The 26254-nt window shown below is 42.4% G+C and overlaps 1 protein-coding gene across 1 annotated transcript in view; it reads left to right on the forward strand.

The window, feature by feature from the left end:
* MGAT4B (alpha-1,3-mannosyl-glycoprotein 4-beta-N-acetylglucosaminyltransferase B) overlaps positions 1 to 19816 on the forward strand; it is a 266200-nt gene extending 246384 nt beyond the window's left edge. The window contains exons 11-15 of the mRNA XM_072145625.1: positions 419 to 612; positions 3412 to 3490; positions 12451 to 12538; positions 15812 to 15924; positions 17234 to 19816. Of these exons, the coding sequence (XP_072001726.1) occupies positions 419 to 612; positions 3412 to 3490; positions 12451 to 12538; positions 15812 to 15924; positions 17234 to 17257 (498 nt within the window). The 3' untranslated portion in view covers positions 17258 to 19816. The remainder of the gene's footprint in view (positions 1 to 418; positions 613 to 3411; positions 3491 to 12450; positions 12539 to 15811; positions 15925 to 17233) is intronic.
* Positions 19817 to 26254: the final 6438 nt, after the last annotated feature.

Below are 26254 nucleotides of genomic sequence, written 5' to 3' on the forward strand. Positions count from 1 at the left end.
AATAAGGCGCACCAGATTATAAGGCGCACCATCAATAAATGCCTGCTAAATCCTCTAGGTTCATATATAAGGCGCACCTGATTATAAGGATGAATGACCAGCAGGTGGCAGACCTGTGCACAGTTCAAGGCAGCTGTTGTCTGTAAGTACGGTTCATATATAAGGTGCACTGGACTATAAGGCACACCTTTGATTTCTGAGAAAATCTGAGGGTTTTTTGTGCGCCTTATAGTCCGAAATACGGTACTAGTGGATGGTCTTCATGGTGAGGTAGCACCTCTGGGTATGCAGGGCTCAGTAGTTTCCTGCATTCATTGTTACAGCGGGTCATTGGATTTCCAGTACACGCAGCGAAATCGATAGTCTGGAATAAATGCATTTTATTACCTGATAATATAACTTTTTCTTCTCCATTCAGGACAAAGATTTTGGTAAACAGGCGCTCCGGAAGGAACACGTGAATCCAGCCGCTGAAGTCAGCACCAGCCTAAAAACGTACCAACATTTCACCTTGGAGAAGGCGTACCTGAGGGAAGATTTCTTTTGGGCCTTTACACCGACGGCAGGAGACTTTGTACGCTTTAGGTTCTTCAAACCGTTACGGGTTGAAAGGTCTGTGAATAGTAAATCAAGTTTTATTCCTTTTGTTTCTTTACTTGAGTTGTGAAATCTCTTTATGGACTCCAGTCGTAAAGGGAGATTTATCAGAAGAACTGAGGTAAAACTGGTCTAGTTGCTCATGGCAACCAGTCAGAGCTCAGCTTTCATTTTATAAACTGCTGTGGGAATATGAAAGCTGAGCTCTGATTGGTTGCCATGGGCAACTAGAGCAGTTTTGCTCTCAGGCACTTCTTATAAATCCCTCCTGTAATGTCCGTGTTTTTCCAGTTTAGTGTTGTATTAAAGGGGTTGTCTAAATTTTTGTAAATGTGCACAAATCCCAAAGAAGCTATACTTGCTTGTGGTGGGGGGTGCTACGCTAGTCCGGAGCAGAGGATAAGCACTTATACACCACTATTGTCGCACCATATGCAGACCATAGAAAACATGTTATGATCCCAGATAACCCCTTTAAGTTAAAAAGGAAATCTTTTGGTTGAGTGTGGACTAATCACTGCTTTATGATTCAGAGAATCATACAAGTTGTTGTATAACAGTCTAAGGCTACATTCACACGAACGTATGGGGGACGTATATACGGCCGACGTATATACGGCCGATATACGTCCCCCATACACTCCTATGGGCGCACGGCACCCTACGGAAGCGGTACGGTGCAGCACACGTGCGGCACCGTACCGTTCCGTACCCGGGAAAAAGATAGGACCTGTCCTATCTTTTCCCGTAATACGGGGCCGTGCGCCATAGGTTGCTATGGAGAGGGGCGGGGGTGAGCTGCGCTCACCTCCTCCTCCTCTCCCCGTACACTGCCGTTGCCCGCTACGGTACGGTACGGGCGGGCAACGGCAGTGTGAATATAGCCTAACACTGACTGACCCCGACAACCACAGCTGCCATCTTCCTACACCTTAACCATAGCAATGTCTATGGCTTCATGTAGAAGAGGGGGAAATAAAGCACTCATAGGGTGAGATGTTATGTACACTTACCTCAGTGAATGTATTTTGAAGTCTCACCAGATGCGGTTGTGCTCGCCCTTAGGCACAACTCTAGTGTAAGCAGGGCCTAAATTTCAAGAAGTTGCTGTCTTGCAGATGTGTTGGGTTGCCAAATCAGCCAGAGAAGAGATAACAAGAAGTAGAGATTGGGCGCACAACAATTATGAATAATTTGGAAGTTATTAAACCAATATCTTTATTATTCTTATTTGGGATACACCACAACGCATTTCGGGTTGTATAACCGCTCCTCTCTCAAGTGGATTTAACTTTGTCTTTCAATAAAGAGGTCATTATAGACCCTGAAACATGTTGTGGTGTAACCCTATTAATAATGAAAAATATTGTTTTTATACCTCCTGGGTTATTAATATTTGATGTGCGCCAAATGCCTTTGGCTTTCCCTTCGGTGGTTTGCTTAAAGGATATCTAACTCCAGGAATCTTACTGACGGTAGATTCCCCAAATATCCCTCATCCCTATATGGTTTTAAGTATTTTCTAAAATTTTATTTTATTTTTATGCCAATTACTAGGGACATGGAGTAGCCTTTAAGAGCTCCAGTGCTAAGGCCACTCCGAGTCTGGGTAGCCTCTGCAGAGACGCTCCTATCCCGCCAGTGAACGTGGCGGCATGGCCCACGCATCCTGGTCCTCTGCTGTGGGAAGCCACAGGCTTCATGGACACTTAGGGGGGCAGCTCTGCAGAGGCTACTCGAGTAGCCTCTGAAGGTAATTAGCATAAATATGAAATGAAATGTTAAAACACAAAGGGTACATTTTAGAAAATAATAAAAACTGTATGGGGATAAGGAATATTTGGGGGTGGCTGCTTTGATTCATCTTTTTTTTTTTTTTTGTAATGTGTCTGTAAGTTTGAGGGGCAGGATAATAGGTAATTTTCCAAAATATATCTATTAATAGTTCTGCTTTCTTACATGTAAAGTGAAGCCTCCTGTCTTTTATCTCATCAGCCAGAGATTCCTCTCCACAAATGGAAAGTCATGTATCTGCCCATGAACAATCGCCACCTTATGATAGTATACATGAATAAAAGTTTGGGTTCTTGGCAGGGCAATTGCTCATGAACAGATCACATGACCCTCCATCTGTGGCCATTTTATGGTCAGGAATGTCTGGCTGATGAGGTAAAAGAAAGGAGGCTTCACTTTACATATCAAGAAAGCGGAGCAGAACTATTACTAGATGTATATTGGTAGATTACTAAATATCCTGACCCCAACCTTACACACATTGCAAAATACATGAGGTAAAGTGGCCAACCCCATTAGAAGGGGTGAAAGCAAAACTGCAACTTATTTAGGAACACAACAAAAATCGGCGTCGGATAAGAAATACAAAATTTATGGTGGCCTTGGAGGGCACCAGCCATTGCCCATGATTCAAGAGACATAAAAGTTATAATTTAAAGGGGTTGTTCATAGTTGTTTAGGTTGTTCAGCTTCACGCCCAATTGGTGTAAAAAAAATAATACAGAACAAACCAATTACTTTGTAGTGGTTTGCTGGTAATTCACCTCTCTGCTATGAGTGAGAATAGGCCTGCACCTCTTTTATACATCCCACACGGAAGGACTGGGATCCCTTCTATAATAATGTTATTACCAATCCTCCTATAATACAGCGTTGTCTGCTGTGGATGCAGCCTCTCCTCCTCCCTGACATGTGACTTAATTAGATACAAGAAATAATTACTTGTTATCATCACATCGACCTTCAGCCGTCTTTCACTTGAGATCTTGGTTCTTCATTTTTTTTTTTTTTTTCTTATAGGTATTTTTTTCGAAGTGGAAACATAGAACACCCTGAAGATAAGCTTTATAACACCACCGTGGAGATCCTGCCCTTCGATGTAAGTGATTGTAGTGTTCAGGGTTTAGGTTTGGGGGTTATTCTATATATTTTTGTCTGGTTTCTCCTAAAACATGATTGAATACACTAAAACTATGCCATGATGATTAGTTGATGGCTTCTACTTAAATTTAGATGGTCTGACAACACCTTTGACATGGGGCTCTAATAACTAATGCTAGCATTTTATGCAGTTGAGAGAGCTGGGCAGATTGTACATGTTGTCCTATCTGCAGGAAGCATGTTATAGAGCAGGAGGAGCTGAGCAGATTGTACACGTTTTCCTGTAAGATTGTACATAATGTCCTATCAATAGGCAGCATGTTATAGAGCAGGAGGAGCTGAGCAGATTGTACATAGTGTCCTATCTGCAGACAGCATGTTATAGAGCAGGAGGAGCTGAGCAGATTGTACATAGTGTCCTATCAGCAGTAAACATGTTTGTAGAACAGGAAAAGCTGAGCAGATTGTACATAGTGGTCTGTCTACAGAAATTATGTTATAGAGCAGAAGGAGCTGAGCATATTGTACATAGTTTCCCATCTGCAGACAGCATGTTATAGAGCAAGAGGAGCTGAGAAAATTGATACATAGATTTGTGGGAAAAGATTCTCTATTACTTGTTACATACCAAATAAGTATTTGCCCCTGTACTTTGATACAGTCATTGATATGGTAGGATCCCCCATTGGACTCCAAAGCTCAGGTCTTATGCCAGTTTTATGCCAATTTTATGCCTTGAGCAATAGAACATTTCCAGATCATGTGACCCTTCTCTGTTTTCTCATTATGACCCAAATTGGGAGTTTAGAAAGGGCTTGTCCGTCTGACAGGAAATCATCTGAGAAAGATCCTCATTTCCTGGACCGTTTAATAACAATCATACAATAGAGTCTCCAATCGGTGTATTTCCAGGGTTTGCAAATTCTACAACTCCCAGCATGACCTGATAGCTCTGGCTGGAGGGTCACATATATAATGTATCTGATAAGTAGCTGTACTGCGGAAGGAACTTGTGAAAGTCAGAAAAATTCCATTCCATGTACAATGAGGTTGGTAGGCGACAGGTCTGTACTGAAGAAGAGACTGTCACTCATGGACATTAACTGGAAATACAACTTCCTATAAAGATATTCCGGAGAGCGAGCGCATGAGGTGGGGAAATGCCTTCTGCTGAGGTTTGGAGATCAGCCAACATCTGGACAATTATACTTGGGATTCATGTAATAAGCAGTCACTTTGTATTTGTGTAATTATCAAGGTCTCAGCAAGTTATATAACATAGTGTACCGTATATACTCGTGTATAAGCCGAGTTTTTCAGCACAAAAAATGTGCTGAAAAACGCCCCCTCGGCTTATACACGAGTCAATATACTTAAATATACGAGTAAAAATACTTTAAAAAAAAATAAACTTATATACTCACCCTCCGGTGGCTCCGATGTGCAGCGCTGCTCCCCCGATGTCGGCGCCGCTTGTCTTCAGGCTTCGGCCCCCGTCTTCTTCCTTCTGCTGGGCGCCGCCATGTCTTCCCTCCGGGCGGCGCCTAGTGTGACGCGCCGCTGGTGACGTCACACTAGGCGCCGCCCGGAGGGAAGACATGGCGGCGCCCAGCAGAAGAAAGAAGACGGGCACCGAAGCCTGAAGACAAGCGGCGCGGACGCCTGAAGACAAGCGGCGCCGACATCGGGGGAGCAGCGCTGCACATCGGAGGGTGAGTATATAAGTTTATTTTATTTTAATGCTGGGGGCAGGCTGTATACCACTGGGGGCAGGCTGTATACCACTGGGGGCAGGCTGTATACCACTGGGGCCACGCTGTATACCACTGGGGACTGTGCTGTATACCACTGGGGACTGTGCTGTATACCACTGGGGGCAGGCTGTATACCACTGGGGGCAGGCTGTATACCACTGGGGGCAGGCTGTATACCACTGGGGGCTGTGCTGTATACTACTGGGGGCTGTGCTGTATAATGCTGGGGACAGGCTGTATACCACTGGGGGCAGGCTGTATACCACTGGGGGCAGGCTGTATACCACTGGGGGCAGGCTGTATACCACTGGGGGCAGGCTGTATACCACTGGGGGCAGGCTGTATACCACTGGGGGCAGGCTGTATACCACTGGGGGCAGGCTGTATACCACTGGGGCCATGCTGTATACCACTGGGGCCATGCTGTATACCACTGGAGGCAGGCTGTATACCACTGGAGGCAGGCTGTATACCACTGGGGGCAGGCTGTATACCACTGGGGACAAGCTGTATACCACTGGGGACAAGCTGTATACTACTGGGGGCAGGCTGTATACTACTGGGGGCAAGCTGTATACTACTGGGGCAGGCTGGGCTGGCTGTATACTATAGGGGGCTGGTTGGCTATATACTGAGGGGGTCTGTGACCAATGCATTTCCCACCCTCGGCTTATACTCGAGTCAGTAGTTTTTCCCAGTTTTTGGTGGTAAAATTAGGGGTCTCGGCTTATACTCGGGTCGGCTTATACTCGAGTATATACGGTATATACCGGGATATATATCACTAGAGGAGGCCAGTATATACCATAGTACTATATATACCGGGATTTATATATATATATATATATATATATATATATATATATATATATCACTAGAGGAGGGTAGTATATACCATAGTACCGGGATATATATCACTAGAGGAGGCCAGTATATACCATAGTACTATATATACCGGGATATATATATATATATATATATATATCACTAGAGGAGGGTAGTATATACCATAGTACTGTATATACTGGGATATATATCACTAGAGGAGGGTAGTATATACCATAGTACCGGGATATATATCACTAGAGGAGGGTAGTATATACCATAGTACTGTATATACCGGGGTATAGATCACTAGAGGAGGGTAGTATATACCATAGTACTGTATATACCAGGATATATATCACTAGAGGAGGGTAGTATATACCATAGTACCGGGATATATATCACTAGAGGAGGGCAGTATATACCATAGTACTGTATATACTGGGATATATATCACTAGAGGAGGGCAGTATATACCATAGTACTGTATATACCGGGATATATATCACTAGAGGAGGGTAGTATATACCATAGTACCGGGATATATATCACTAGAGGAGGGCAGTATATTGGTACTGTATATACTGGGATATATATCACTAGAGGAGGGTAGTATATACCATAGTACTGTATATACTGGGATATATATCACTAGAGGAGGGTAGTATATACCATAGTACTGTATATACCGGGATATATATCGCTAGAGGAGGGTAGTATATACCATAGTACCGGGATATATATCACTAGAGGAGGGTAGTATATACCATATTACTGTATATACCGGGATATATATCACTAGAGGAGGGTAGTATATACCATAGTACCGGGATATATATCGCTAGAGGAGGGTAGTATATACCATAGTACCGGGATATATATCACTAGAGGAGGGTAGTATATACCATATTACTGTATATACCGGGATATATATCACTAGAGGAGGGTAGTATATACCATAGTACTGTATATACCGGGATATATATCACTAGAGGAGGGTAGTATATACCATAGTACTGTATATACCGGGATATATATCACTAGAGGAGGGTAGTATATACCATAGTACTGTATATACCGGGATATATATCACTAGAGGAGGGTAGTATATACCATAGTACTGTATATACCGGGATATATATCACTAGAGGAGGGTAGTATATACCATAGTACTGTATATACCGGGATATATATCACTTGAGGAGGGTAGTATATACCATAGTACTGTATATACCGGGATATATATCACTAGAGGAGGGTAGTATATACCATAGTACCGGGATATATATCACTAGAGGAGGGCAGTATATACCATAGTACTGTATATACCGGGATATATATCACTAGAGGAGGGTAGTATATACCATAGTACCGGGATATATATCACTAGAGGAGGGTAGTATATACCATAGTACCGGGATATATATCACTAGAGGAGGGCAGTATATACCATAGTACTGTATATACCGGGATATATATCACTAGAGGAGGGTAGTATATACCATAGTACCGGGATATATATCACTAGAGGAGGGTAGTATATACCATAGTACTGTATATACCGGGATATATATCACTAGAGGAGGGTAGTATATACCATAGTACCGGGATATATATCACTAGAGGAGGGTAGTATATACCATAGTACCGGGATATATATCACTAGAGGAGGGTAGTATATACCATAGTACTGTATATACCGGGATATATATCACTAGAGGAGGGTAGTATATACCATAGTACTGTATATACCGGGATATATATCACTAGAGGAGGGTAGTATATACCATAGTACTGTATATACCGGGATATATATCACTAGAGGAGGGTAGTATATACCATAGTACTGTATATACCGGGATATATATCACTAGAGGAGGGTAGTATATACCATAGTACTGGGATATATATCACTAGAGGAGGGTAGTATATACCATAGTACCGGGATATATATCACTAGAGGAGGGTAGTATATACCATAGTACTGTATATACTGGGATATATATCACTAGAGGAGGGTAGTATATACCATAGTACTGTATATACCGGGATATATATCACTAGAGGAGGGTAGTATATACCATAGTACCGGGATATATATCACTAGAGGAGGGTAGTATATACCATAGTACCGGGATATATATCACTAGGGGAGGGTAGTATATACCATATTACTGTATATACCGGGATATATATCACTAGAGGAGGGTAGTATATACCATAGTACTGTATATACCGGGATATATATCACTAGAGGAGGGTAGTATATACCATAGTACTGTATATACCGGGATATAGATCACTAGAGGAGGGTAGTATATACCATAGTACTGTATATACCGGGATATATATCACTAGAGGAGGGTAGTATATACCATAGTACTGTATATACCGGGATATATATCACTAGAGGAGGGTAGTATATACCATAGTACTGTATATACCCGGATATATATCACTAGAGGAGGGTAGTATATACCATAGTACTGTATATACCGGGATATATATCACTAGAAGAGGGTAGTATATACCATAGTACTGTATATACCGGGATATATATCACTAGAAGAGGGTAGTATATACCATAGTACTGTATATACCGGGATATATATCACTAGAGGAGGGTAGTATATACCATAGTACCGGGATATATATCACTAGAGGAGGGCAGTATATACCATAGTACTGTATATACCGGGATATATATCACTAGAGGAGGGTAGTATATACCATAGTACCGGGATATATATCACTAGAGGAGGGCAGTATATACCATAGTACTGTATATACCGGGATATATATCACTAGAGGAGGGTAGTATATACCATAGTACCGGGATATATATCACTAGAGGAGGGTAGTATATACCATAGTACTGTATATACCGGGATATATATCACTAGAGGAGGGTAGTATATACCATAGTACCGGGATATATATCACTAGAGGAGGGTAGTATATACCATAGTACCGGGATATATATCACTAGGGGAGGGTAGTATATACCATAGTACTGTATATACTGGGATATATATCACTAGAGGAGGGTAGTATATACCATAGTACCGGGATATATATCACTAGAGGAGGGTAGTATATACCATAGTACTGTATATACCGGGATATATATCACTAGAGGAGGGTAGTATATACCATAGTACTGTATATACCGGGATATATATCACTAGAGGAGGGTAGTATATACCATAGTACTGTATATACCGGGATATATATCACTAGAGGAGGGTAGTATATACCATAGTACTGTATATACCGGGATATATATCACTAGAGGAGGGTAGTATATACCATAGTACTGGGATATATATCACTAGAGGAGGGTAGTATATACCATAGTACTGTATATACTGGGATATATATCACTAGAGGAGGGTAGTATATACCATAGTACTGTATATACCGGGATATATATCACTAGAGGAGGGTAGTACTGTATATACCGGGATATATATCACTAGAGGAGGGTAGTATATACCATAGTACCGGGATATATATCACTAGGGGAGGGTAGTATATACCATAGTACCGGGATATATATCACTAGGGGAGGGTAGTATATACCATAGTACTGTATATACTGGGATATATATCACTAGAGGAGGGTAGTATATACCATAGTACCGGGATATATATCACTAGAGGAGGGTAGTATATACCATAGTACTGTATATACCGGGATATATATCACTAGAGGAGGGTAGTATATACCATAGTACTGTATATACCGGGATATATATCACTAGAGGAGGGTAGTATATACCATAGTACTGGGATATATATCACTAGAGGAGGGTAGTATATACCATAGTACTGTATATACCCGGATATATATCACTAGAGGAGGGTAGTATATACCATAGTACTGTATATACCCGGATATATATCACTAGAGGAGGGTAGTATATACCATAGTACTGTATATACCGGGATATATATCACTAGAGGAGGGTAGTATATACCATAGTACTGGGATATATATCACTAGAGGAGGGTAGTATATACCATAGTACTGTATATACTGGGATATATATCACTAGAGGAGGGTAGTATATACCATAGTACTGTATATACCGGGATATATATCACTAGAGGAGGGTAGTATATACCATAGTACTGTATATACCGGGATATATATCACTAGAGGAGGGTAGTATATACCATAGTACTGTATATACCGGGATATATATCACTAGAGGAGGGTAGTATATACCATAGTACTGGGATATATATCACTAGAGGAGGGTAGTATATACCATAGTACCGGGATATATATCACTAGAGGAGGGTAGTATATACCATAGTACTGTATATACCGGGATATATATCACTAGAGGAGGGTAGTATATACCATAGTACCAGGATATATATCACTAGAGGAGGGCAGTATATACCATAGTACTATATATACCGGGATATATATATATATATATCACTAGAGGAGGGTAGTATATACCATAGTACCGGGATATATATCACTAGAGGAGGGTAGTATATACCATAGTACCGGGATATAGATCACTAGAGGAGGGTAGTATATACCATAGTACTGTATATACCGGGATATAGATCACTAGAGGAGGGTAGTATATACCATAGTACTGTATATACCGGGATATAGATCACTAGAGGAGGGTAGTATATACCATAGTACTGTATATACCGGGATATAGATCACTAGAGGAGGGTAGTATATACCATAGTACTATATATACCGGGATATAGATCACTAGAGGAGGGTAGTATATACCATAGTACTGTATATACCGGGATATAGATCACTAGAGGAGGGTAGTATATACCATAGTACTGTATATACCGGGATATAGATCACTAGAGGAGGGTAGTATATACCATAGTACTGTATATACCGGGATATAGATCACTAGAGGAGGGTTTTGCACATCTCCGCGGCACAGGCGCCTCTCAATAAAACAGACACCAATATTTTGGTTTGCTATAATTTCCCTTGTAAATCTCCGGCAGGTGAGGAAATGAATTGCCTGTCTCCGCAGTTTACACGGCCGTATTTCCAAGTTAACGGCTTCCTGCGCTCTGCCCGCCACATATAAAGAATCGCAATAAAGAAATGCACCAAGATATATCTTGTTTTGCAGCGGCCTGAACTTATCTGAAGATCTGTAATATACAGATAGATTGGCCTCCTATCTGCTGTATCTGCGCCGCTTTCATATACGTTATACACGAGGCCATACTGCCATCTAGTGGCCATACAGACTATAGCAGCACGCACATCCTGGGAGCTAGGGAGGGGTATGAGAAGATTTGGGTAAATTATCAAAACTTTTCGTGCGGCTGAACAGAATTTACCCTCATTAGTTATACAACTAATTTTAGTGAATAGTAAACTCCTACAGGTAAGTTTTACGGGCATAATTAAGTGTAAAAATGTTGTTCCATATCAACATCGTTTTTAGTCATTTGGGAGATCCATGCATACCCAACTTACTGTGCCTATAATGTTGTGATTCATGCAGTGTTTTTTGAGCAGGGGTTCACTGGAACATCAGTACTGCCTATAGGGGTGTGATTATAGCTGATGCCTACATGATATCGCACCCCCTCCTAGTTGGGTATCATATCACTGTGATATAAAGGATTTTACTTGTGACTTTTCATAGCAACTGACCCCCCCCCCCCTCATGTGACCAAACTGCAAATGGTATATAGAATAAAATATTACTGCTCATTACTGCTACGTAACATACTCTATTCTGCGAATCTCGTGTATGCTGTGTGTGGGAGAATGTAACTTTAGCTATTCTTATTTTATTCTATTTAAAATTAATCACACCCCTGTTTATGGTAATTGTGTCTTATTGCATTGTTATATTGTACCTTATCACCTGCACACCCCCTTTAAATTAAAGAGGACCTTTCACCACCTCATATATGTGGAGATGAAAATACCATTCCTTAGGGACTGGTACACAGATGCAGGGGCACACATTTTCTTTCTAGCCCCCACGGTTGCTGAGATATCAGTCACAGTATCCAACCATTATAATCCTCTTTACTGTCAGAGAGGAGGAGCTGGGAGGTGGGGGTTATAATAATCTTCTCTGAGTAGATTATTAAGTAGCAGATTATCATAAAACACACCTCTACCTCTGCAGCTCCTCCTCTCTGGCAGTGGAGAGGATTAGAAAAGGTCAGAAATCTTTACTGATATCTCAGCAGCCGTGAGGGCAAGAAAGTAAATGGAGATTCATGTGCCCCTGAATCTCCATAGCAGCCCCTACAGAGAGGTCATCTCCGCTTGTGTGAGATGGTGAAAGGTCCTCTCCACCCGCTGCATTACTATTCTGTATCTTACAGATTTCTTCTTTGTTTCTTGTAGAGTCTCCAGTCAGACAAAGAAGCTTTACATGAAGGACGGGGTAAACCTTCAAAATACCATCGGACACCAGACGGATACTTTCAAATAGGTGACGCGATCTGTCCGATATTGGGGGAGTAGGGGGTGTGGAAACAGATATTGTTTCCTCTTATCTGCTGTTATGCTACACACACACAATAAAGATTCAACCAATCAGCAACCCAGTCAAAGATCCTAAAACTCCATTTGAATTGAATTGTGTAACAACCCTATGTAAAACGAGTTTGATGCTTTTGTGGAATAAATGTGAATAAGGCCTCGTGACATGGTCGTGTTTGTGAGGCCGCCATGTCTCGCCGCACCGTTAACGTGTTGGGCACTTTGAATAAACTATTTCAGCCGGGCAGCTAATAATGGCATATGCACAGTTGTATGTGGCCCGGATATTGCATATAGTTGTGTGCATGAGGCCTTATACAGCACCAGTACAAATAGAGCAAATATGTGTGGGTGCACACAGCCGCATGGCCCAGATCCTGAGAAATCATTCCATAGAAGGAAAGCCACAGCACCATGGATCACCATGTGGTACCTCTGTGGCTCTGTGATGGTCTTGTGGGTCAGTGGCATCTTATAATCCGTCATAAATATTTAACAGATACAGGTCATACCTTGCACCTACCTCTCAAACAGGGTTACACTGACCACGTAGCCAGGTACTTGTCTGGTGAGGAAGACTCCACCACACATGAACCAATAAATAATTTATGGAGAGAGCTGCACAAACATCCAAAATACAAATACCATCTAAAACACATGGCCACTCAGAGTCCAGTCCTCTGCACTCTGTTCAGTCAATGAAATCCTGCCAGCACACACTCCTGGATTCACAGACAGACCAGGGCCCTGTGCTTTATCCCTTAAAGGGGCTGACCATTCTTTTACGTCTATGCGTCTTTATTTTCATCTGTGCTCTGAATAGGAGGGGCTGTAGCAGGAGAGTCATGACTCCTCCTGCTCTCTCCTCCCTTCCTGTCTCTGTCAGTGAAGTTGGACTGGGGGAAGACAGATACAGTGGGAGACATCATGAAGACGGGCTGGAACAGTGAGATACAGGGAAGCATGGTGAGGACAGGGGAAGGCTGAAGCTCTCAAGGGAGGCAAAAAAACAGGGACATGTACATTCACATGTCTAATGGAAGAGATTTATTGTGGCCAACACCTTTAAGTAGACCTGATTTAATTGACCAGCCACCTGGAAGCTGCTGTGAAACCATTGACCCTGTGCTATAGAGTAAGGGCAGTGCCAGACATAATCATAGATGTGCCATGTCCTTTTCCATGGACCAACCACAGTGACACGGACAGGACTCCCAGTGGAACAGCAGCGCCAATCTGTAGTCATCTTCACATAGCAATGCTGTGTTTAGTCTGTAAAGCAGGACACTGCGCGGTCCATCATTTATGGAAACCAGTTGTATCTATATCACAATGTCAATGGTTTCACAGAAGCTTCTGGGATTAGATACAGCAGTTTGCTCTGTCAATTAAACTAGGTCTACCGAAAGGTCGAACACATGTTCCTGGTTGGTTGATGAATTCTGGATTCTTGTATTTCATGGACGGAACACAGCGCTGAGTACAGGATTCTGAGCGGCCATGTGTTTCATTAATAAAGTGGTGTTCTGACTTTAGACATTTGTGTAGCTCCCTCTTTAGGACAGAGCAGTACCTGCATTTCCTTCTTCTGTCCCAATACACATTGACTGTTCCAAAGACTCCTGACACCTACTTTTAGCCATCATAATTACTTAATGAAATCACTTCATTCGTTACCACATCGTCATCGTTACCCTATGACATCATTAGCGAACACTTTGTTAAATACAGAAGACACATTTATATCTCTTCTAGACATTTATTCTTCACAGGAGATGGAATAGAGGCAGTCAATTGCCAGTTCTAAAATGTGGATTTTAATTGAAAGAACTGTAGTAGTTACTGATGGCACGGGGAAGACACTTTGAGAACTGTTCCTGTGACTTGGATAATTGGGGAATACAAAAAGAGAAAAACTTGCACCAGAGCCGCACGTCTGATGTGTCACTGTCTATATATAGTCACGCTTTGTGCAGCCTATAAGGTTTTAAACACCATTGAAAATCTGTCACTTTGGGGATTCATCCTACAGTCTGCTTATCGCCTTCATCTAGGAACCTGATGCACATATAACACATCAGACGTTGCTGTATTTTTGATCCGCAACGCGCTGACGCACTAATAGGCGTCAGGAGAGTCCGTGTAGTGGTCGGGGCTACAATTTCCCTCCCTCACTTTACTGCCTTTCCAAAAAAAATAAAAATAGGCTTGTTACACAGCAACATCCACATGTGACACATGTGCCTGAGCTATTTTCTTTCTTATTGGTTCCACCAAAACAAATTGCTGAGGGAATAAAGAATCAGTGTTATACTCATCACTTACAATTAGGTAAACATCTTCTATTAAAGAGAATCCATGAGCAATTTTGACCATAAAAAAATTGAAGAGCATGTTAGGTATTGAGTATTAATCCATTTGTGTATGTTATTAGTAGCAGCAGGACTGTGAAAAGTGAACGTTTAATCCTTGTCTGCTGTGCTAGAGAATCTTTTAACCTGAAGAGCTTTCTGCTCTCTGGACTAAATTGTGCCAGAAGTAGAAAGCTCTTCAGGCTGTAAGATCCACCCAGAACATGTGCAAGAGCTGCAGACCTGGATTGGTAGTTAAAGGAACCCTTCAGCCACAGCTGATTCATTGAATTACACCTTGTGTATGGAGTGTGCCTTTAGTTTTCACTGTCCTGCTGCGTCTTACTACAGGCACGCGGATGTTACACTGCGGTGCTGATCCCATGCAAGTGTTAGGACTTGTGACATACACTGGATGGAGCCCTCCGCTTCTGTGTATTGGGCATAGGGACATCAGTGTTGGGTCCGTTCTCCTGTGGATAGACCATCAATATCAAATAATCAGAGGAAAACGCTGTAATCTTCAGTCATTTCACTGTAGTTCCTATACAGGAGATGGGGGTTCGGAGAATGTTACGCCCAGCTGTTATTAGCGGCAAATAAAATTCCCTTAATCACATTAAAAGAGAAACTTTGCTAATTAAATGTTGATGAGAAGTCTAAGTGCAGGCTAGAATATTAATAATTGGCTCAGAACTGTATTCGCTAATTTTAAATTATGAAGTGAAATCTCGGAACATGTTGGTAAATGACTTCACCTAAAATTTGGCAAACAGTCATTCAGCTAGAAGCTTGGACTATGAGAATATACAGTGACCTACACAGATGGGCTGTTATATTGTATTCACTTTTATTCTCTGCCTCATCTTTAGGGTCATTCAATAAGGGCATTGCTGAAGGAGAAGTGGACTCATCATTTGGGCCACTAGAGGCGCTGCGTCTCTCTATTCAGACAGATTCTCCGGTGTGGGTCATTTTAAGTGAGGTAAGTGTTCAACATGGCGAAGGGGACAGGTTTTATTTCTTTTATGGTTTTGTTGTTTTTTTTTTTTGCTTGCTTTCCTATAGTAAAGTTGTTATTGCTCTGCCTAGTAGTGAACTATGCAACTGTATGAGGTTGTGTCTGTTCCGTGGCACCGTTTTCTTAAAGGGAGTGACAACATAATGTTAATATTTTATTGTATATGTTCTGCATCATTTTCACAGCCCTAGTTCAGAAATGAATGCCTTCCTGCTCGGCGGCCTGCCATTCATGGCAGGAGACGGAGGGTCATGTGACCATACAGTCCAATGAGCGCTCACTCCTCTACAGCGTCCTGTGAGCTATCTGTGCGGAGCTGTGTGCAGGGAGCAGACACTGTGGTGGTTCAGCTTCTGGTTGGATCTGTTCTTCAGCTTTGGGTTGTCCTCCTCCACCAAAGCTGAAGCAGTGCAGTCTCCCCCGTCCAGACAGAGATACACAGCCTCTTATAAGAGGGACAGGGCAATGACAGGGAAAGGAGACTGCACAGATAGCTCACAGGACGCTGTAGAGGAGTCGGCGCTCATTGGAGTGTATAGTCACATGACCCTCCATCTCTTACCACAGGAAATTCTGAACTAGGGTTGTGTCTTCTCATTTCATGAAAATGGTTCAGAACTGTGACTGAATATATACTGGTAAGATGCTTAATATCATGTCCCCAATATATTATAAAAGAAATGTATATAAATAGGCCAATCCATTGGTGACACAACCAGAAAAGGCTTTAGTGACCGGAGCATTTTTAGCTAATTTTTGCACGCAGTGGTTTAAGGGTCATAACTTTTTTTTTTGCTTGTTACCTTTAAATTTTTTGTGGGTTTTTTTTTTTCATTTTTAGTTTTATTTAGTGTAACAGTGGAAAAAAGGACGTTTTTTTTGTAATTTATGGTACATATTTTTTTCATTTTAAAACTCAAAGTTATTAGTGAATTCCCTATTTTGTTTCGATTGTTTTGATCTATAATATGTATAGTCTCGGGCAAACGGGGCAACTATGGTGACTATTTTCTCAGACCATCCGTATCTGATCCGTGAAGGAGTGATGCTTTGTTCCTGCTCTGATCATCTGTATGATCCCACATAAATGCAGGGCACGGGCAGGACCCTTTTTTGGGGCCATAACTACAGCCAGGGCTCGCACTGCTAAACCTACATTTATGTTATAAGACATCAGTTGTAATTCCCTGACAACAACTTAAAGTTTACATACATTTGATAAAATGACCCTTTTTGCACCCAAATAATCTATTTTGTTGTTCCCCCTAAACAGATATTTATTAAAAAAGCTGACTGATCAACGGACTAGGTTGTCAATCGATTGGGCTCCATGAACTTTTTTGTGCTGCTCTGCCCTCACTCCTCCCCTGTAGCTCTGTTACGGTGGGAGCGCTCCTCAAGGTGCGTCTTGAGACAGAAGCAGATACATTTTTTTACAAAAAATTACCCCCAGAAGTGCAACTGGAAAAGAGCTGATGTGGTGCTGCACCAGTCAGGACTCCCAGAATGCTCTGCTGCTCATGAAGAGGAAGCGGTCTCCAGCCAGGCCACATGCCACCGATGGTGATCAGAGACCAAATGAAGCCTCTGCTGGCGGCCCACTCATGGCCCAGTCTTTGAGGGCGGATTTTCTAAAACAGTCGCCCTCCATGGAAAGCACAATATTAGCACCGATGGACACCAAAGCATCGCTTTCTGCATTGGATGTATGTGTCGATGTGTACTCATGTGCCGATGGATCGAGAGGGGTTATATACACATACTACGTGACGCCTAATTTCTCCCTTACCAACTACTTTAATGGTGTCGGATCGACACTTTTTTTTTGCTTTTACAGAATTTAATTTGTGAAAGTTCTTTTTTTTTTTTCCGAGGTCGACTACTTTTTTGGTTCTTCTCTTGTTCCTCCATTTATTTAGAGATTGTGGTTGTGTCAACTAAGTGTAGAACTAAATTTGAAAGGTAAATCTGAAACACTCTCTGGGGGTGTTATCTTTCGCCTGCTTTTACGGTTTTAGGGGAAGAAAGCAACTGGTTCTCTTCTGGATGTGCTATATACAGGTAGATCCGTAGGGAAAATTGCAGTCCATAAGTGTGGCCTAATTAAAGGGGTTGGCCAACTTTAAATGAAAGTTTAACATGGTAAGTAAAGGACCCTAATAGGGTCACCGCAGGAGCTGCGGGTCACGTGATTAGGCTGGAGAGGAGCATCTAGTCAGTACTGTCTCATAACCTGTGCTTAAAGAAATTACTTCCATCCAACAGAAGCCAGCAGGACACTGGACGTCACAGGAAGTCCTGAGTCCTGCTGCTCCGGGGTCATGTGACCCGCAGCTCCCAGCAAACTTTATCTGGGTAAGTTTAATATGGGTGGAACTATTAGGTTGTTATACTTACCCTGTTAAAGTTTTGGTATAAGTGGTCAACCGTCTTTAAAGAAAGGAGGAGGGACCTGTACAGGTGTTATCCTTGTTAAAGGCCTGGTTGTTTAGCCAAAAATCTACAACCCCTTAAATGCAATATCCATCTCGAAAACTATGGGATCATATACAAGTAACCTATACAGCTCCTATGTATCTGAATGGTAACGGACTAGAAACTGATCCTGTGCAATCTGAATAGAATGTAGCATCAGACTACACAGAATTTGTAGTCTGTTACCATGGAGACATGTAGGTCTGCTGCATCAATACGATTTACAAAGATAAATTGGAACTATAGAGCAACATAGTCTGCAAATGTGAACAAAGTACAAAGTAGTTAAAGCGGTTCTCCTGGAGTTTTAATTGGTGGCCTGTGCAAAGAGAAACCCATCTATCTTTGATCATTTGGGTTGGGGGGGGAAGTTGGCTCCGTGCTTTGGGGCTTCCATTCACCCCTATGGTAGACATATCTGCATTTACAGCTCCCAGAAGTTAACCAGAACGCAGAACCAATTTCTTCTGACTGTTTGTCCGTCTGTCAGTCCCTCACGATCAGTTATTTAGGATTGGCCATCACTATCAATTCCTAGACAACCCCTTGAAGGCATTTGTTTTGAACTTGTGGGTCTCCAAAGAAGTGCTGAAAGTTGTTGGTTTGCAATAATTCTGGAACCATTGGAGACCAGGGCCTTTGTTCGATGTCCTTCACAAATCTCAGGCAGCAATCTACTGGCTAATTCACGCGACCGCGGTCTGTACGTGAATCTCGAACAGCGCGTGGCCTGTTCACAAACTGATCACAGTGCAGAGGACGGGACAGTATGCATCCAGCAAGCGTCCCGGGATTCATGGACCCACCATGGTCGCCTGTTGTAGCCCTAGGGCTGGTTAGACTTGGATAATATCGGACCAGGAAACTCGTTGTATTGGGTTTTACATAGTCCCTTCCGGCCTGAACACAGACTCGGTCCTGAATTTGGTCAAATAGTTACTTGACGACCAATGTATGGTGAGTACAACATACAGGACAGCAATGGTAAGTAGCCCAATAGTAACTCCATCAATGAATCTATGACTTCTTGGTTCACTAAAACTATAGCGGTTCAAAAAGATCATTTTTGTCCTAATTTTGTTTCCAGTTACTAGATTACTGCAAAAAGAAAATCTCTTCCTGCTCTGATAATGTTTCTGTATATTTTGATCTGTTAGTGGATTTTTCAGGGGGGGGGGATTCCTTTTATTTTCAGAACCATTCAATTTTTGTTTTATACTTTGGCTACTATTCAAAGGGATCGCCATAAAGTCCCACTTTCTCTGTTATATACACTGGGATACGTTACAGAAAAAATTGTCGTCATTTGTATTTTTTATTGATTTCTTGAATACATCTCTAAGAAAAAATAAAAATAAATTGTGCACTGTTACTGTCTGGAGTTCAACGGGATTTCTCACTTATTCTTGTTTGTTAGTAGTTACTACAAAGAAGCGGATGATGGTTAGGAGGTATAATCAGAAAAGCTAGAATTTGGGAAAACCATCTCTGTGGCCCTCAATAATCTCTACAAGACAAAGGCAGCGGCTCTAGGATAGTCATATATTAGATTGACTCCGCTTGACCACAGAAAAATAGACCAGTGAGTAACGCTCTGCTTACCAGGTACTTAAAGGGGTTGTCCACTTTTCGCAAATAATTGATATTGTTTGTGTAATTACAAGTTATAGAATTTTTCAATGTACTTTCTGTATCAATTCCCCAAGGTTTTCTAGATCTCTGCTTGTGTGACATCACACCTCACATAAGGCCAAGCTGGGCTCCAGGTGGGCGACAGAGCCTCAGTGGGCCTCTTTACAGTGAACTCACACGGCGGCATTAAAATTTCAGAAACCAAAATACTGTTCCCTAAAATATTCCCTAGTTTATCATACCAAACCCCATCATGGGATTCCTTCCTTGTACAGCCTTATGTGCCGCCCCCCCTCCCTCCCCATCAGCTCTGGGCTCCAGCACTTGCCCAGGAATGCCCAGTGCTGGATGCCTGCCATGGGGCGATTTTTATCTACAGGAAGCAAACACTGAAACTTCCTGTGGAAAACAGTGAGGACGGAACGCATATTGTAAACTTGTATAACTTTTCGTTACACAAACCCATTCAGGCACTTATAAATTATTCACCAACCTAGCTCACGGTAATAGATTTTTCCATTTAGAAAAACTTTAAAGTTACCCAAACAGTTTCATATAAACAAATATTTTACACATCCACTCACCAACCTTGTACCACGACAACCAGTATTAGCTGTGTATGGTGGTGGTATTTACTCAACATTCTGCTGATAATCCATGGAATTAAATACAAAAAAAGTTTTTTATTTACCAATATTTGTAAGGGCTGGATTATAGCTAGGGCTCCAGGAGCTCGCACCCCGAGGCCCCCACCAGATTTTTTTGCATCCAGGATCCACCTACCTTAATCCGGCTGAAGATGGGCAGGAAGAGACAGTCTAACATTCTGTGAAAAAGTTGATTTTATAAGGAGTTTAGTGGATAATAAATATTAGATAACCAGAGTTACGGTTTCTAGATCTATGAGTAAGTGTCACTGGTTTATCATTATGGATTTTGATGGTAGATTTCCTTTAAAGGGAACCAATCATGAAGGGCATTTTTCAAAGATGACAGGTTCAAAGAATGCATTTAATGCTAAATACAAATAATTTTTTTTGTCAATCATTAAATCTTCTTAATTCTTTAGAACTTGTTTATCTTTCAAACCTAAATGTTTGTCTGCTCAGTCACATCCCTCCTCCTTTCAGCCTCGCTGCTCTCCAAACCCTACCTCCTACATCCTGTCTCTCCTCCTCCTTCCCCCTGCTAATGTTGGGCTCACCGGAACAAGCAATTCTGGCGCATGCACAGCAAGCTCTCTCCTTTGGTCAAGCGCACCAAAAATGGAAACAGTGAGCCACGGGAGAGAGCTCACCGTGCAAGCGCTATTACAGTTCCAGCGCGGCTGTTCGGACGGCAGAGGGAACATCCTTACGTTATTCACACACAGTATTTGTGTTATGTTTTGAAACACAATGCAAGCGCTGAAAGGGAGGGGCTATCCCAATCACAGGAACGTTTCAGCAGTAGGGCTTCATTCGCACGTCGTGTTTTCAAATGCATCAGAGCAGCTGACAAGAGATTTGCCTAATGACATTGCTTTCAACATTGCGTTTACAAAAAGTGCGTTAACGCTTTGTTAACACATGCATTAACATAGCAATGTTATTAGGCAAATCTTCTTTTCTCGGCTGTTTAGATGCATTTGAAAACATGTTACCGCAAACAAAACACAACATGTGAACGCAGCCTAACTCATGTGTGATTGGGCTTGAGTTGTGTTTCAAAACCCAAAACAAAGGTCGCGTACAAATGCAGCCTCACGCCGGGTGCACAATAGCTGGTGGAAACGGACGCATTTGTTGGTCCAATCACATGCACACATTACACAGGATGAGAGTCCTTGAATCATACAGATATTGTTACTCACCCCTCTTCCTACCACGGTCCTGATCATTGTATGGACAGCCTAAAAATAATCATATTTACATATGTAGATGATGAGAGTGAAGCATGCTGGGTGTAACCAGTGCTACTTACCTCTTGCAGCTGGTGTAGACGTCACTATGGTGTAAGAAACAGATATACTGGAGGTAAGTGACTACAGAACATGAAGCCATCTCCAGTACACACAGTATTTGGGACACTTACATGTTGCCACAATGCACAGGATGAGCAGAAATCTGGGACTGAATCACAGGACACCTACCTGATGCCTGGCATCCTATTCATCATTCTGTCCCCATCTCCTCCGTCCTGGTGCTATAACAGGGTCTATTTACTGTGCCTCCACCTGTTGTATTCCTCATAGTACTTTACCAGAGGGCTTTTCTATGTTACTATAGTAGTGTGTCCTGGAGTGGAATCAGGACGGCTCTCCCTGGCTTGGTGAACCGGTTGTTAACAAATCACAGCCAGCTCAGAAAGCCGGAGCCAGCTACCTGTGCGAAAGGTACTGTAAGGTCGTGTTCACACATTGCGTTTTGAGATGCAACCCAAGGCTTCCCTTATTCCCTTGCATTGTGTCTCAAAATGCAATGTGTGAACACAGCCTAATATAACTTACCATGATAACTTGTGCATGATGCCACTGCTCAACAATGGGGATTCAGCTCACCCACTCTGACTCATTCATCTCTTACTGCCTCCTCTGCTTGCTCCGCCCACCTTGTCTTCAAGCTCCACCCACAGAAGCATCAACAGAGCAGAGGAAACAAAGTATCTGCCAGAAGACTAGTGATGTGCAGTCTCTTCTTCTTCTTCAAGTCCCAGACAATGGGGTGGGCAGAGGTTTCTCCCAGAGACCACATTCACATGTTACATTTCAGTTGCGTTTTTAAAGGGGTTTGGCCAGAACCCATACACACTTCCACTGAAATGTGGGCATTCGGGAATGAGCACCAGGTGTTTTTAATTGTTTACCTCCAAAACTCATGGTGCTCATTCCGGAACACATGTGTTTGGTAAAGATAGATTGACTGAAACGTTCGGTGGGTTGAGTGGTGTGGTGGTGGGGCAGTGTCTGTGACCCAGGTGACATCTGCATTCGTCTTCTCTTATGCGCACAAGTTATTGTGGGTCAAAATTTGTGAGGTAGAACAGATGCATGTCCTAACAGAGATGTGAACTGGGCTTAAACTAGTTGGGCAGAACTGTCTGAGACACCTTAGAGCTCTTCATAGCTACAATCGATGATGCCTCTTGGTTGGCTGCCTGGCATACACATACCTCCCAACTTTTGCGGATGAGAAAGAGGGACAAAATGGCTTCGCGCGCTGCGATTTTTACCCCCTGTAAGCCACACCCCTAACCTCACCTGGCCATGCCCAAAATCTGCTGTGGCTGCAGTATAGTAGCAAGCATCATGTTACTGTGTGAGCACTGCAGTTCCGTCGGCAGTCGGAGTCCTTGTACAGCACCTCAGAACGCGGTGGTGAGTAATAAGCACCTACCATCAATAATTCTGATCGTAGATGTCCTTTAACCCCTTGCTGCACCATAACATTCCCCAACACCATGGTGCAGCAGCCGGTGTATAATGCATAATGCAGCAAACACCCACGATCTGTGCTGGCACAGATTGCAGGTGTTAACCCTTTACATGCCACCACCAAAGCTGCTGGCCGGATGTAACAGCCGGGGTGCATGATGTCATCAGGAAGCAATGGGGGTCTTTAGACCGCAGGAGTTTTCATTTTTGAACATCTGTTACAATGTGCCAGTTGCACATTGTGATAGATAATGTGCAAAATCCCCATATTCTACTATACTGTAGTATAGCAGAATATGGTAGGATCAACCACGCAACCTAAAGTTTAAGTGCCATAGAGGTCTAAAGAAATGTAAAACAAAAAAAAACCTAGAACTGATATTAAAACATAAATCTTAAAACATATTAGGTATCGCCACATTTTAATAGTCCCGATCTATCAATATTAAAAACCAGTTATTCCCGTCAGTGAACCCTGTAATGGAAAATAGCGCCCAAATGTTTGGAACGCCACTTTTTTGCAAGACATAAAAATGTTAAGTAAAAGCGATCAAAAGATCATACAGTCCCAAAAATGGTATTAATGTAAACGTCTCAAATCTCATACCGCAAAAAGGACACTTTAAACAGTGCTGTGCACCAAAGGATAAAAAGTTATTGGTCTCAGAATATAATAAAAAGAAGATTTTTTTTTTGCTGCTGATTAACCCCACTGCCACCAATGTATATTTATGTATATAATTGGAGGGCATATTCCACTCCCCCTAGACAGAGAGCATGTCCCTCCCCCCCTAGACAACGAGCATGTCCCCTCCCCCCATAGACAACGAGCATGTCCCCTCCTCCCCTAGACAACGAGCATGTCCCATCCCCCATGGCTGCGTGCCCTTTTTGTGTGTGTGTGTTATTTATGTCTTCCAGGACTGTACCTGCTGTGGACTACTTCGGATTCTAAGGATTATGTCGATGACCAACATTTCTAGCAAATAAAATGGTCAACGAGGGTGTTTCTGGGTTTTTTTGTTCAATTAAATTTATATTTTTTAAAAACGGTGTGATTTTTTTTTTTTTCCGACACTCTTCATAGTTTGCCATAGTAGTGGTGCTGGCTAGATGACGGTGCTCATTACTGAGGGTTGGCCTTAGTGTTTGCCTTTTGGCAAATTCACACTAATCATTACCCCGGTACCCACCGCTACCAGGGGTGCCGGGAAGAGCTGGGTACAAACCAGTATTGTTGTGCTGGAATAGGTCCTTAACAGTGGCCTATCCCAGCTCAGTAATGGCAGGCTGCTGCTGCTTTTTTGTATCTGGCAGATTTGAAAAATAGGGGGCACCCCATGCCGTTTTTTCCTCCAATTTATGCCAATTATGCCTGCGGCCAACCCAGTACCTGAACATCCTTACACGGTCAGGTACTGGTTTGTACCCGGCTCTTCCTGGCACCCCTGGTGGCAGTGGGTACTGGGGTAATGGTATGGGCATTAGTGTGAATTTGCCAAAAAAATTAAGGCAAACACTAAGGCCAGTGCTTAGTAATGAGCACCGTCATCTAGCCGGCACCACTACTATGGCAAACTATGAAGAGTGTTGCAAAAAAATAGATCACACCGTTTTTTAACAAATATAAATTTAATTGAACAAAAACGTAGACACACCCTCGTTGATCATTTTATTTGTTAGAAATGTTGGTCATCGACGTAATCCTTCGAATCCGAAGTAGTCCACAGCAGGCACGGTCCTGGAAGACACAAATAACACACACAAAAGGGCTAATTGTCTAGGGGTGGCATATGCCCATTGACATAGGGGGTGGGAAACATGCTCGTTGCCAAGGGGGAGGAGGACATGTTCGTTGTCTAGGGGGAAGGGGGACATGCTTGTTGCCAAGGGGGAAAAGTGGGACATGTTTGTTGTCTAGGGGGGAAGGACATGCTTTACTGTGGCGGATGCACTGAATTATTGTGACATGCGCCATGCATCCGCTAAATAAGATGGCAGTCTATGAAACAGCAGAGGACGGCGGCTGAGCGGCTGCACGCATGACAGACAGGAGTCACGTGGTCCTCCAGTGAGCAGCGCAGTGCGGAAAAGGGAAGGAAGAAGAAAGAAGAGGGCCCATAGACCGAAGTGGAGCAATGGACGATTTTGACAACGATCAAGAATTTTAAAATAAGGTAAGTGGAGTATTTGAGCACCAGCCTGCCGCCAAGAAATTACCCAAACTTAGTTTAAAGTGTCCAACCCCTTTAAAGTACCTTGGAGGGTGGAGGCTATAAAATTGTAAAAAAATAAAAGTTCCCCTCTCTTTTCCCTAGAACTGATATAGAAAATAAACAATAAAAATCATAAACATGTTAGTTATCGTTGAATCCCAAAAGTCTAGAAATATTTAAAAACACTTCTTCCAGTCGGTGAACCCATAACAGAAAATATTGCACCAAATGTCTTTTTTGCCATTTTACACCACATAACATTTTTATAAAAAGTGATCAAACGGTCATACAGTCCCCAAAATGGTATTAATATAAATGTCATATCATAACGCAAAAATGACACCTGAAAGAGGACCTGTCACCCAGAAATTCGGCACTAGGAGATGTTACTAAAGTAATCAGCTCCTAGTGCTAAACCAAACGCAGCGGTGTTACACAGAAACCTCTGATAACGCTAACACTGCCGCGCTGTACACTACAAACGCCGGGCCGCTCTCAAAGTGGCGTATTCCTGAGGGGGCGGGATTGTGGGCGATGACTGCTGCATGACACGCGGCAG

The sequence above is a fragment of the Engystomops pustulosus genome, chromosome 4 (assembly GCF_040894005.1).
Source record: "Engystomops pustulosus chromosome 4, aEngPut4.maternal, whole genome shotgun sequence".
Taxonomy (NCBI): Eukaryota; Metazoa; Chordata; class Amphibia; order Anura; family Leptodactylidae; genus Engystomops; species Engystomops pustulosus.